This window comes from Lissotriton helveticus, chromosome 7, assembly GCF_964261635.1.
Source record: "Lissotriton helveticus chromosome 7, aLisHel1.1, whole genome shotgun sequence".
Lineage (NCBI taxonomy): Eukaryota > Metazoa > Chordata > Amphibia > Caudata > Salamandridae > Lissotriton > Lissotriton helveticus.
In genome coordinates, this window is record NC_136068.1 from 662605863 (window position 1) to 662619172 (window position 13310).

The 13310-nt window shown below is 49.2% G+C and overlaps 1 protein-coding gene across 1 annotated transcript in view; it reads left to right on the top strand.

Annotated features, from left to right (window-relative positions):
• Window positions 1-1882: 1882 nt before the first annotated feature.
• Window positions 1883-13310, top strand: part of LOC144769216 (uncharacterized) — a 272739-nt gene continuing 261311 nt past the window's right edge. Inside the window, exons 1-2 of the mRNA XM_078653257.1 lie at window positions 1883-2036; window positions 5405-5553. Coding sequence (XP_078509383.1) covers window positions 1988-2036; window positions 5405-5553 — 198 coding nt within the window. The 5' untranslated portion in view covers window positions 1883-1987. The remainder of the gene's footprint in view (window positions 2037-5404; window positions 5554-13310) is intronic.

Consider the following 13310-nt stretch of genomic DNA (forward strand, 5'->3'; position numbering starts at 1 on the left):
GGGATCCAGAGAGGTCTGAGAGGCTTGACCCGGGACTAGAAGAGAGAGAGTGGTCACTTATTTGGTAGAGAGAGATGAATGGGAGATGATGAATTGCCATTTCTGCATTACCTCATTGCCCTGTGCACCGAGCACCACTCAAAGCACCGAGAAACTGTTGACCTCAAGGAATATGTATTGCCTTTTCCAAGACTTGATAATAGAGCTGTTAGCTAAAGCACAGGAAAAAAGTGATACAATTGTCCTTGTGCGTCACACCTTCCCTATAGCCTGAGACTTAGTATTGTGCACTGCCAAGAAGTTAAAAGACATGACACTGTTAATTTTGGAATATTAAAATTTTGTTTAGAGTTCCTGCTTCGATAGTTGTAATATCAAGCTAAAAGCCCAGTGAAAAGGCTCCTTCCCTTTAAAGCCAAAACTAGAAGGTAATCTTAATCTTCTGTGGCAGATCCTAAAGCCGGGTCTATAGGAGAACAGCACATTGGAAGGGAAGGAACGCCCTCCGTAACTCATCCTCCTCTTTCCGTCTCTCTTTCTCTCTTTCCCATTCCCGATATTGCTTTTTAGAACTTTAAACTTTGGCATGGACTGCAATCAAAAAGGCAAAGGAGAAGACGTTAAATATCCTGCAAGGGCAATTTAGACATTTGCAGCACATAGGGTGGAAGGGAATGAATCATCCTAACCACACAACTTCCCAAAGAGAGCAAAAAAAAACACTAGTAGGTTTACTTTACTGGGAAATATTCGAGAGAGAAACTCAACAATTAGAATGGTTTTTACTTGGCTCCTGAAGGTGATTGAAAATCCTTTTGCATGAGGGCTTACTTGCACCATTCTAGGGGCCTCATTTATGAGAAATTACGCATCGCTGCGTGAAAGCAGCGATGCGTCACTTCTCAGTGCGCACTCCTTGTGACATTCCTGATGCGTCATATGTAATGTATGACGCATCATGTCGCAAAGAGTTACAGATACGTCAGTATTTCTGACATATCTGTAAGCGCAAAAGTGACGCATTGCTGAAGTGTGTCACAAAAGTGACGCAACTCCAGCAATGCGCCCTTTCACATGGGACAAGCCCCATGTGAAAGGGCCTGCGTCAGTCTTACGCCTGCTGTGAGGCAGGCGCAAGATTTTGACGCAACAGCGTCCTAAAAGTGACGCAGTAAACTCTCATAGATTTCACTGCGTCACTTCTATGACCCTTCCTTGCTTCAATACGCCCCCCTTGCATACATTATACCTGGCGCAGGTATAATGTGGCGCAGGGGTTTACAAAGTGACGCATCTACCTAGAAGCGTCACTTTGTAAATATGATGCTACAAGCCGCATTTTTTACGTCACTGGTGCGTCACAAAAAGTGACGCACCGTCGGCGTAAAAGTGACGCACAGCCTCATAAATGAGGCCCTAGGAACTGACGCCTAAATATTTATGTGTGGATTTGGTATGGCCAAGCCTGGCCTTCACTCGCTGGACTCTTTTGAAGATCTGCAATAAGATTGCAAATCCCAGGGGTCTGCACTTCATAAAATGCAAACACTTTGCAATCACTGACAGTGTTTAGCCCTGTTAACCATGGCTATGCATCCTTCCCACTAACATGATGATATAAAGAAAATTAAACAACATGCAAAGGAGATCGTTTGTTAATGTAAATATAAATGTCTGCCTAGGCTTACGTGTCCTGTTCTTTAAAACAAAAACAGAGAGCTGACAATTACAGTTTTTAGCTCCTCCCTTTGGATGGAACATGAGATTGAAGGTGGAAGGAAACTGGCACCTGTTGAGTCAACATTGATTGATCCCACAGCCAAGAATCAAACTGGTCCAATTGTCACGTGACCTGACATCAGATCTGTTGGGAGGAGACTGACTGGTCGCTTCCAGTATAAAGATAGGAGCTCTGGGCTGACAGAGACACCCTGAGATTGAACCTTGTGTACTCACATCGCATCTCGAGCCCCAGCCACCTCTCACCATGAAGATCGCTCTCGCTTTCCTGCTGGTGGCAGTCAGCTGCACCCGTGGTAAGAGTCCTTTCTATGCTCAGGGAGTGGGTGAGAGAATGGGGTTTTGAATGGACCTGCTTTTTAATGAATAACAACCCCTATAACATTCTTCAGCGCACCTCCAGGACTCAATAATATCTGTGAAAGCGTGAGTCATAGGAAGCCCCCAGTTCGAATAATATATACAATGTCTGCTTGCAGCAGTCTACGCACCACTATAACTGAATACCAACTGCAGGGGTCCAACTTCAGCTTAGAATCGACTCAGTGTTGGAAGTAAACCGAGTATTTCAAGAAGGACCATAGTACCATTCCATTCTCATCATTTGAAGCCTTAGATTCACATCACACTCTGATAGGGGAGTGTGGCAGGGGGGTGTGAGGTTAGGATGGAGATTGTGAAAGTGCATTGTCAATTAAACCCTCTTGTACTGTATACGTTTGTTGAACATTCTCGTGTTGTTTTTTTAACAATTTGGTCAACAAAATTGATGATAGTATTCTAAATCTAGTTTCAAAATACACTCTGGATTCATTACTTCTCTATCACTCATTTAGGCGTTTGCCGAGTACACACTTACACGATTAGTCTTTTTATGATCCACAAATACATTGATTGCTTCAGGACTTTCCAGCAAACCGATTGTACTCAAGAGTCGCCATGACAACAAACAATATGCTTCATTTAACAAATAAGCAAATATTTAAGCAAGATGGCAGTCTATTCCTTGCAGTCACCAAAAATATGTCTGAGGCAAGCGAACAGGTTTAAAATAAAAGACACTGAATAGCTCAGAGGGTTTGCTGTAGAGGAGGTGTCTCGGTAACTACATCCCAGGTTCTCATGGAGGCCAAAAATGAGGTACTATTTGGGCCGATAGGAAGAGTTTTTTTAGGTACCTTTAGAGATGGTAAAAGTGCTGGAGAGGACATGTATGGGGTCTGATGCAAAATGTAATGGTATACAAGTGAATATGCAAATTAGTAACAGTAGGTGTGCGAGAATGGGAAGTCAAATATTAGAAGACAAAAAAGCGAATCATATGGCAGAACGTGCAACCAAGTACATTTTTAAGGAGGAGCTGTCATTGACTGATAAAAACACACAACGAGCAAATGTGATTGCTCCCATAAAAACACGTAGATAGATTGCAAGTTCATCTTCTTTCGACAGCCTTAAGATAGTTGATGCGGAGACTTCGTAGTAACAAACAGAAAACATTTTCGTTACAACTTCCTTAGGTGTGGTTAAAGTATATTAGGCCGCTAGAGTTGAAGAGCAAATGCCAATATGTCAGCGTCAAGCACAATGTAACATAAACAGGAAAACTCCGGGGCAGATTTACATGCCCCTTGCGCCTCTTTTACGCCGCCGTTGCATCACTTTTGTGATGCAGCGGCGGCGCAAAAGATGCGCCATTGCGCGGGGTATTTACAACGTGACGCATCTGTGAGATGCGTCACGTTGTAAAGCCCTGCACCATAAGGTGGCGCTCCGGCGCAGTGGGGGGGGTTCCTGCGCAGGAATGCCTCCTAAAAGTGGCTGAGTGAAATCTACAAGATTTCACTCAGTCACTTTTAGGCCAATGCTGCATCAAAACCCTGCGCCTGCTTGAAGCAGGCGTAAGGCTTTACGCAGCATTGGACAGATAGTGCACCACCAAGCCTTGCTGGAGCTGCGTCGCAACTCCAGCAATGCGACGCCTTTACGGCACAGATGCGTCACGCATCTCTGCTGTTTTTGCCGCATGGAGCGCCGCATTGTAAATGCGGCGCACCATGGTAGGCGGAGCTGCGGCGCACAATAACTGGCGCATCCCTGGGGATGCGCCAGTTATTGTAAATCTGCCCCTTCGTTTCCTGGGTTTGCCAATAACAAAACTAGGGGTAGATTTACAAGTCCCTTGCGCCTCTTTTACGCCGCCGTTGTGTCACTCTTGTGACGCAGCGGCCATGCAAAAGATGCGCCATGGTGCGGGGTATTTACAACGTGACACATCTGGGAGATGCATCACGTTGCAAAGCCCTGCGCCATAAGAAGGCGTTCCGGCGCAGGTGGGGACGTTTCTGCGCGGGAACGCCTCCTAAAAGTGGCTGAGTGAAATCTACAAGATTTCACTCAGTCACTTTTAGGCCAATGCTGCGTCAAAACCCTGCGCCTACTTGAAGCAGGCGTAAGGCTTGACGCAGCATTGGAAAGATAGGGCACCCGCGAGCTCTGCTGAAGCTGCGTCGCACTTGCGACGCAACTCCACCAATGCACCACCTTTACGGCACAGATGCGTGACGCATCTGTGCCGTTTTTGCCCCATGGTGCGCCGCATTGTAAATGCGGCGCACCATGGGTGGCGGAGCTGCGGTGCACAATAACTGGCGCATCCCTGGGGATCCGCCAGTTATTGTAAACCTGCCCCCTAGTCCTTAGCCTATGTAGGATGTGCTATACATTTCGGGGACGCATCACACACCACGTTTGGTTTGGGGTGCCAGGGCATGTAATTACTACTATAGGTATTTCATTGATCCGAGTATGTTTGACCTTCCTTGAGGCATGTCCTGCAATGATAACTGTGTACTGTCGCTCTCCTATTGGAGAACTTCGGGACACTTCTTTGCCAAGGCTCCACCTCCTTGTCCTCACCTTTATCATTAATAACTCAAGCAAAGCAGCCCCAGCAGGTGGCGCCTTTCTCGCCCGTCGCCTTAAGGACAAATCCAATCGCCCAAAGAGCCGTGAGTAAGACTAAAATGCAAGCCTGATAGTTTCCCTAATGTATTCTCCCATGGTACATTATCTGTTTTTACGCAATTGTGAGTTGCCCCATCTCAGTATTAATCATTTTAATGCTCCATTTTTGATTATTTCAAAATCATCCAATGGTGTGGGCTGCATAATAAACAGCAAATTTAGTGAAACGCAGATTATAATTTCAAGACCCCTTTACATTAAAAATAATCTTACATGGAATGGCGGTGCCCAATGTGACAAATACAACTGTACCCCCACCTTCGTAATCCCTGCCCTACAATCTTCCTAAAACCTTTCATGCATTGGCCACCCTTTAGAAGCATTACCTACATGGTGGACGGACACTGCTTCAGGCCCCAGACACATAGAACAACCAGACCCATGTACAGCAGCCCCACCGAGCAGCCACTTATGACGAAGACAGTGACACACCCCTTCCACACAGACCCCAAATGTAAAACACACTGTCACTCATGATGCATTTGAGTCATTTTGGCACCTCGAATAAGACGTGGTAATTACAGGTGAGAAAGAAGAAACCACATAAGGAAACACATTCTTCATTGTTATTGTTATTTTTAAAACGGATTTCTGTTTGTGATTGCGCTAATTATGTGTTCCATCTCTGCTATTCTAGATGTGTCTTCTCTGCCAGCTCCCGCTCTACTTGGTGATCTACTTGGTGGCGGTGGCGGTGGCGGTGGCGGTGGCCTCCTCGGTGGCCTTGACCTCGGTGGCCTCCTCGATGGCCTCGTCAAGGGCCTCCCTGGCTGTCTGAACCTATTGGTATGAATTTTTAAATTAAAATTTTATTTTAAGAACATTCTTCTACTTTTTAACGGATGACCTACATTTTTGGAAAATACATATTTAATACTTTTTTTGCCAACCTGCAGTATTTCTGCAAGTGTTTGGGGATGGGTGCGGGGATAAGTACCTGACTATCCCTCACAACAGGTGAACTGGAGGAATATACTTGGGGGGGGGGGGCTACACTGCTCTGGGCCTTATGAGTATTCTAGTAGGTTGGACGGAGAAATTACTGGGGCCACAAATACGGGACTAAGCAATCCTCGATTTGCAAACTCAGAGTGAGTTAAAAATAAGACCGGAGACACCTGGAGAAGAGAGACGTGGCAGGTCTCTGCCTGCTAATAATAGCAAAAAAAGTCCACACATCTACTGCAACAGTACGGGAACTAGTCATGCTCCCTCCTGCCTCCTCTCAATAGATGTCGTTTAGGGGTCACCATGTGTAGGAGCTGCGACTCATGGCTTGCCACTTGCGACTCCTGGCACTGTCTTTGTGACCCCTGGCCTCAGACATGACAAAGTCAGTGGCAAGAATTCTTACATTCCTTATTTTCTGCCTATTATTAGTTAATAATATTCTATTATTCACTATTAGTTTAATAAAAAATGGTACAGATTTTAGACCCTTGGTGGTAGCTGTGGAAAGTGCAAAATGGATTTAAATGTATGTTGCGTGAGTGCTTGCGAGTGAGAGTATTCTTAAGGGAGAGAGTGTGTGTGAGAGTGTCTGTATATGTGTGTGAGAGTGCCTGTGTATGTGTAAGCATGTGAGTGTGAGTGAAAACGAGTGAAAGTCATTGACAGGTAAAGTTAGATTAGGTGAGACTGAGGCCCAGATTTACTATTCTTTGACAAAAGGCAGCTCTGCACCAAAGTTGCTCGTTGCCTTGCGTCAAAGGGTGAGAGAAAAATGGTGCCCTATCTATTAAGATATGCTGCCTTTTTACTCTCCATCACACAGAACCCTTGTGCCAAAGTGCATGAGTGTGTGTTCTCTGAAACATAGGTTTTATACTGAAAGGTGTCCCTTCCAGCACAAAACTATGCTGTAAGGCTTGTCACACTTTTTGTGTATGCTGTACAGTGTAGCACACATGCAATGTTGGAGAAACGGGAAGACATGAAAATATTATGGTCTGGGATGCCCGCCACCCCTTCCACCATCAATCCCAATGGTAGGAGACAGACACAGTTTTTTGAGCTTTTGGAAGGCAGGGGAGCCTCACGACTTCCCCGGCCGTATTTATTAAAATATGAAACAAAATTTAAAACTTTAAATTAAAAACGTTTCATTTTTATGTACAAAATTCAACTTTCATTACATTTGATGAAGACATGTATCGAGGCTAACCTTAACAAATCTCTAATACAAAGATTTCCTAGCCGAGTCTAACATCATGGCATCATGCATTGTATACGAATTTTGTACATCCTATCGTTAAGCGCCAACGGCAAGGTCTTAACCGGTGTCAGATCCCTATCACCAAATCCGCCCTCTCGTAGTGGCGTCATACCAAATTTCCCTTGCATGGGGGCCCCTTTCCACTCGGCGCCATCTTAAAGGTCGCCCGAGATCCCGTGCGGGGTAACCATAAGAAGGACAGCGTAGACTCCCCCCCTTTCCCCGCACTATCTGGCCCCCGGGAAATTCCTGGGAGGGGCATTTAACCCTCTCCCCCTGGGAGGTACATTTAACCCTCTCCCCCTGGGATGGGCCAATGGCCGTCTCCCCCTGGGATAGGCCCATGGCCGTCTCCCCCTGGGATAGGACCATGGCCGTCTCCCCCTGGGATAGGCCCATGGCCGTCTCCCCCTGGGATAGGCCCATGGCCGTCTCCCCCTGGGCAATCCCATCCGTAATGGGTGTTGCCCCCACATGGGAGGGGCCCATGGCCGCCTCCCCCCGGGCGCTCCCAGCCGTACTGGGTGTCGCCCCCACTAGGGACCTTAAAAAATTGCTCACCGATCATGACCTTACCGCCCAACCAGAAAAAGACTTAATAAATACGACAGTTTTTTAAGAACATATTGACTAAGAATTGTCACAGAATAAATACATTTCCTTGTCCCTGCGGAGCAGGAGACCCCTTATACAGTTTTGACACAGACAAAAGATATCTTTATTCACATTTCTACAAAGGAGAAAAGGGGGCCTATCAACAGGTCGTCCCTTGCGTAAACAAGTTCAGACTACAAATCCGGACACGACGTTACATGTCCCATTTCTGCGTGATTACTGCTTATTCATCCTCCCGAACTTCTGCCTCAGGAGCTGGTGGGTGGGTCAAAAACGCTGCTTGTTCCCTTGAGGGCTCACGAGCGACGAGTGGTGCAGCCTTCAGAGCACGGGAACAAGAGGACGACTTCTACGATTCGGTGCCTTTTAGCTTCTTCCAGGTGGGCGTGGCGGTACTCTCTCCCGCCCTAAGCGCCCGAGCTTCCGGGCGGGAATTCTTAGGACAACCTCTTACTGCGGGGGGGGCGGGCTCCGGCTACATCACTAGGGACATACCAGCCGGGGCACGCCCCACGCCTGCACGGGTTTCCCGGGTCGGCGGGGCACCCAGCCATACGTGCGGAGTGACCGAGTGGTCCCCCCTTTCCATATGGTCTGGGATGCCCGCCACCTCTTCCACCATCAATCCCAATGGTAGGAGACAGACACAGTTTTTTGAGCTTTTGGAAGGCAGGGGAGCCTCACGACTTCCCCGGCCGTATTTATTAAAATATGAAACAAAATGTAAAACTTTAAATTAAAAACGTTTCATTTTTATGTACAAAATTCAACTTTCATTACATTTGATGAAGACATGTATCGAGGCTAACCTTAACAAATCTCTAATACAAAGATTTCCTAGCCGAGTCGAACTAATACAAAGATTTCCTAGCCGAGTCGAACATCATGGCATCATGCATTGTATACGAATTTTGTACATCCTATCGTTAAGGGCCAACTGCAAGGTCTTAACCGGTGTCAGATCCCTATCACCAAATCCGCCCTCTCGTAGTGGCGTCTTACCAAATTTCCCTTGCATGGGGGCCCCTTTCCATTCGGCGCCATCTTAAAGGTCGCCCGAGATCCCGTGCGGGGTAACCATAAGAAGGACAGCTTAGACTCCCCCCCTTTCCCCGCACTATCTGGCCCCCGGGAAATTCCTGGGAGGGGCATTTAACCCTCTCCCCCTGGGAGGGGCATTTAACCCTCTCCCCCTGGGATGGGCCAATTGCCGTCTCCCCCTGGGATAGGCCCATGGCCGTCTCCCCCTGGGCAATCCCATCCGTAATGGGTGTTGCCCCCACATGGGAGGGGCCCATGGCCGCCCCCCCCGGGCGCTCCCAGCCGTACTGGGTGTCGCCCCCACTAGGGACCTTAAAAAATTGCTCACCGATCATGACCTTACCGCCACAGGCCAGATAGTTGACCAACGATCTGGCCCCCCCCACACAGCCCTATAGGTCATGTCTCCTCAAATCCACTAGCCAATCTTATTGTTGACCCTCTTAACCGAATGGTTCAACGCTGTTGTGGATGCCCCCCCCCTCCAAACCTTCCTTGGCACCATGTGCGACCAGGCTAACGTGCATTCTGGGAGGATCTTAGCTAACCAACTGACTGTTGTTAGAATCTGCTCAATTAAGGCCCGTCTGCCTAATTTTACCAAGTCATTGCCCCCAACGTGCACTATGACTACTGAAGGCGGTGACCCCTGCCGCCCTAACAATTCTGTCATAAAACTTTGCAATTGGGCAATACCCAAACCACCCCGTCCAAAAAAGGACACCTGAAAACCGTATTCCTCAGATGTGTGAATCGCATCACCTGCTCCGAATACGTCCGCGGCCCGTCTCACGTATGAGGTGTACACCTTATACTGGGCCGACCCCAGTTCCCGCCCTGCGTCACAGGCTCGTGAAACTGTAAACCAAACAGAAGAGAAACAGCGTGAGTGCACATCCTTAGTAAATCACAACATATGCAACCGCACGTACCGTTTAAAACAGTCCGAAGACCACCTCCCCAACTGTTTAACTTTGTCTGCTTGCAGACCCCTGGCCGTTGCTTCAGTAGCGGCCTCAATTCTGAAAGAATGTGTCCCAAACTCACTTGGGTTTAAGCGCGCCTCTGCAATTGTCATTGCCAATACTCTTTGGAACTGAAACTTTGTTAACGGGGTGCCATCCATATGCCGCAGCAAGGTCCCCCCCCATGTCGCCCCTCTTTGTCGTAGGTACGCCTCTACATGAGCTACTGGACAGCAAGGACTACCTGGAGCGCGCTGCAACACCACGCTATCCCCTTGGGCCTCTTGGTCGGTCTTAGACCTGGCTATCGTGATGAGCAGGTAATCTCCCCTTACTTGTACATGCTCCCACCGCAAGCCCCCCTCGGTATCCTTCTTGTTGGTCACCACCAGTTCACTTATTCGCATGGCACCATAAAAGGCCAGGGTAAATGCTGTTCGGAACAGGCAAGCTTCACTAAGTGAGGAGCATGTTGCCTCGAGTGCTGCCAGCAAGGTTGTTAATCCATCAAAACCTATCGGCCGCCTTGTGTCCTTCCTGCGCCCTTCTAAGCGCTTCCACCCGCGCAGCACCTTCCTGACCATAAAGGAATCTGTGGGATCCCCCTTCCCATGGAGCTGTGCCATGAAGGCAATGGCGGCCTTATACCGACTGGCAGTTGCCGCTGACCGGCCTTCCTTATGAAGAGCCACTAAAAATTGGGTAAAGGCCCCCTCCTGCACCCACTCATGCTCCCATCTGGGACCCAAAAAGGCGCAGTATGCACGGAACGCCCCTTCATAAGCCTTCTTTGTCCTGAGCCCTAGAATGGCTGCCATGAGGTCTTGTAATCCGGTGCACCGATTTGCCACAATGCCTCGGGAAATGGCGCTGCCGCTAGCTCCGCTGCTGGTAAGCACTCCCTGAATGCCTGCATTTTAAAAACGAGAGAGTGCATCTGCTGCGTTATTCAGCACCCCAGGCACATGTTTAGCCCTGAATTGTACATTCAATTTCAAGCACTGCAACACAATTTCTTTCAGTAATCGCAATATCCATTTGCAGCATGCTGCCTGTTGATTAATACATTCAACCACAGTCATGTTATCTGACCAGAATACTACCGAGCTATTCCTGAGTTCCTCTGGCCATGCCCTTAATGCTACCCATATCGGGAACAACTCCAGGAACCCAATGTTGCTCATCAAACCACTTGTCGCCCACCATGCCGGCCATCTTTGGGCCGACCAGCGATTTGCCTAAATGGCGCCAAAACCTACGCTGCCGGCCGAATCTGTCCACAGACCCAGCTCAGGTGATGATGCTGGGGCCTTGGTCCAGACTACCCGGCCATTGAAGTCCGCCAGGAATGCCAGCCAAATGAACATATCCTGGCGAACCTCGGCCGTCAGCCTCGTGCGATGGTGGCCCTCCTTGAGGCCCACCATGGCCTGTGCGATGGACCGTGAGAATGGGCGAGCCATGGGCATCACCCGTAGCGCGAAATTCAGCTGTCCGACTGTTCGTTGCAGCTGGTGCAGGGTCACCTTACTGTTTTCAAGACATTGCTGTAAGGACGCCCTGAATTTGGTGACCTTATCCATGGGTAACCGGAAGCAACCTTCCACTGAGTCTAGTTCAATACCCAGAAACTCTAGGGAGGTAGTCGGCCCCACCGTCTTACCTGGCGCCAACGGTACTCCGAAACCCTGCATGAGCATGCAAAATTCCTGCAATGCCCTTGCACAGTCCCGAGAGCCGGCCGGGCCGAGGAACAAGAAATCGTCTAAATAATGCATTACATGTTGATGCCCCGAGGCCCTAGTGAAAGCCCATTCCAAAAAGGAGCTAAACATTTCAAAATAGGCGCACGATATCGAACAACCCATCGGTATGCACATGTCCATATAATATATTCCCTGGAAGGAAAACCCCAACAAGTGCTGATCACTGGGATGAACCGGCAACAGCCTAAATGCAGATTCAATGTCTGATTTCGCCAGCAGTGGCCCCGGACCCAGGTCGTTCAACATGGCCACTGCGTCATCGAAAGATGCATACCTAACACTGCACACGCCCGTATCAATGGCTTCGTTTAGAGAAGCCCCTCTTGGTGCAGACAGATTATGTATGAGTCTGAATTCACCCGGCTCCCTCTTGGGAACAACCCCTAACGGGGAGCACACAAAATCGGATGTCGGTACCTCCGGAAATGGCCCTGCAACCCGCCCTAAACGAACCTCTTTTGCAACCTTCGCCGTGACTACATTCAGGTGTTGGGCAACAGATGCTTGGTTCTTACTAAATGGGGAGCCGTGAAAGTCACCCGCCGGGATCCTGAAGCCCATTGTGAAGCCTTCCCGCAGGATCCCGGCGGACGCACGATCAGGGTATATACTTAGCCAGGGGGTCATTGCCAAAATCGCTACCGGTGACTGGGGAGTCCCTCGTGACCCCTCGTCACTCCTGCTGACCACCCCCTTTTCCTCCGGATCCATTACCCTTGGCTCGACAGCTAGTCTCGGGGTGGGAGGAGTTGCCACAAACTGCGCAGGCATGCTTGAACCGGCATGTTCCCTGTGGCCTAACACATGTCCCTTTGTTGAAACCCCAACATACTTTTCGTTTGCCTCCATTCCCGCCCAGTCTTGACTGTAAGTCCCCCCCGTGGGTTGGCCGAAAGGGCTGCGGCTGCCTCTGTGGAGCCGCCTTGAAGCCATTCATGCTTGACCCCGTGGCTATCGCCGGGCCTGGTACGAACTGCCCGTGCCAAGATACAGAGTCCAAGCAATCCCAAGTCAAACATGCAATAAATTCTTTTGCTTTTCTGAAAGACACATCATACCCTTTCCATGCGTCCCCCCCGTACTTCTCGTGATAGCCCACGATCCTGCTCTGGTAGCAGTTCAGGGCTCCCATCAATTCCGGTGTGCACTCATGTACTATCGCCCCGAACACATTGAAGGCCCTGATCCAATTAGCCAAGTTCTCCTCCACCCTGAGTTCCGCCATTTTGGCCCTCCATTCGCTTGGGTGAAGGAAATCCTTCTGACTCTTGGCATACTCGAATTCTCTATTGTCAGTCAACAATGAAAATATATTAAAATATTTGTCAGCCCACACCATTTACTTCGTTTCCATCGGAACATGTTGTGCCAGGTTTTCCCGTCTTGACGGCATAACCCCCTCCCCCATGATTGGGAGCGATCTCTTACCATCCTCCGACGGTACTCCGGTCTTATCTGCCGTCTTGTCCCGACTCGCTCCTGCAACGGTGCTTGCTACCTGTAAGGGATTAGAAGGCACATTCACGGGCCCAGGGCGTCTTGCCCGTCTGAGCTCCTCGATTAGTCATCTAGCTTCCGCAGCCGGACCTTCCCCCGCCACGGCCTCCCCTGCACCCTCTTTCAACCAAGGTAATATCGCTTCCAGGTGTATCGCTAGCTCGGGAGGTATCTGGTCTTTTCCAGTTGGTGTAACTAACACTGGTATTGGCAATTCCTCTAACGGGGCGGCCGCTGGGTCGGCCGCCGGGGACACCGGGATGGGAGGGACAACTACCGGGACGGGGGCCTCGCTAGGGATTGCTTTCTTCTCCCTTAGCTTACGCTTATTCGCCCCCGGGGTGTCGCTCGGTGAATCAGACCCCTCTTACATTTCCCGCCCTGCGCTTCTACCTTCTTTTGAAGCGCCGTTAAATTGCGGTCCATTCGGTCCATCTTCCCGAA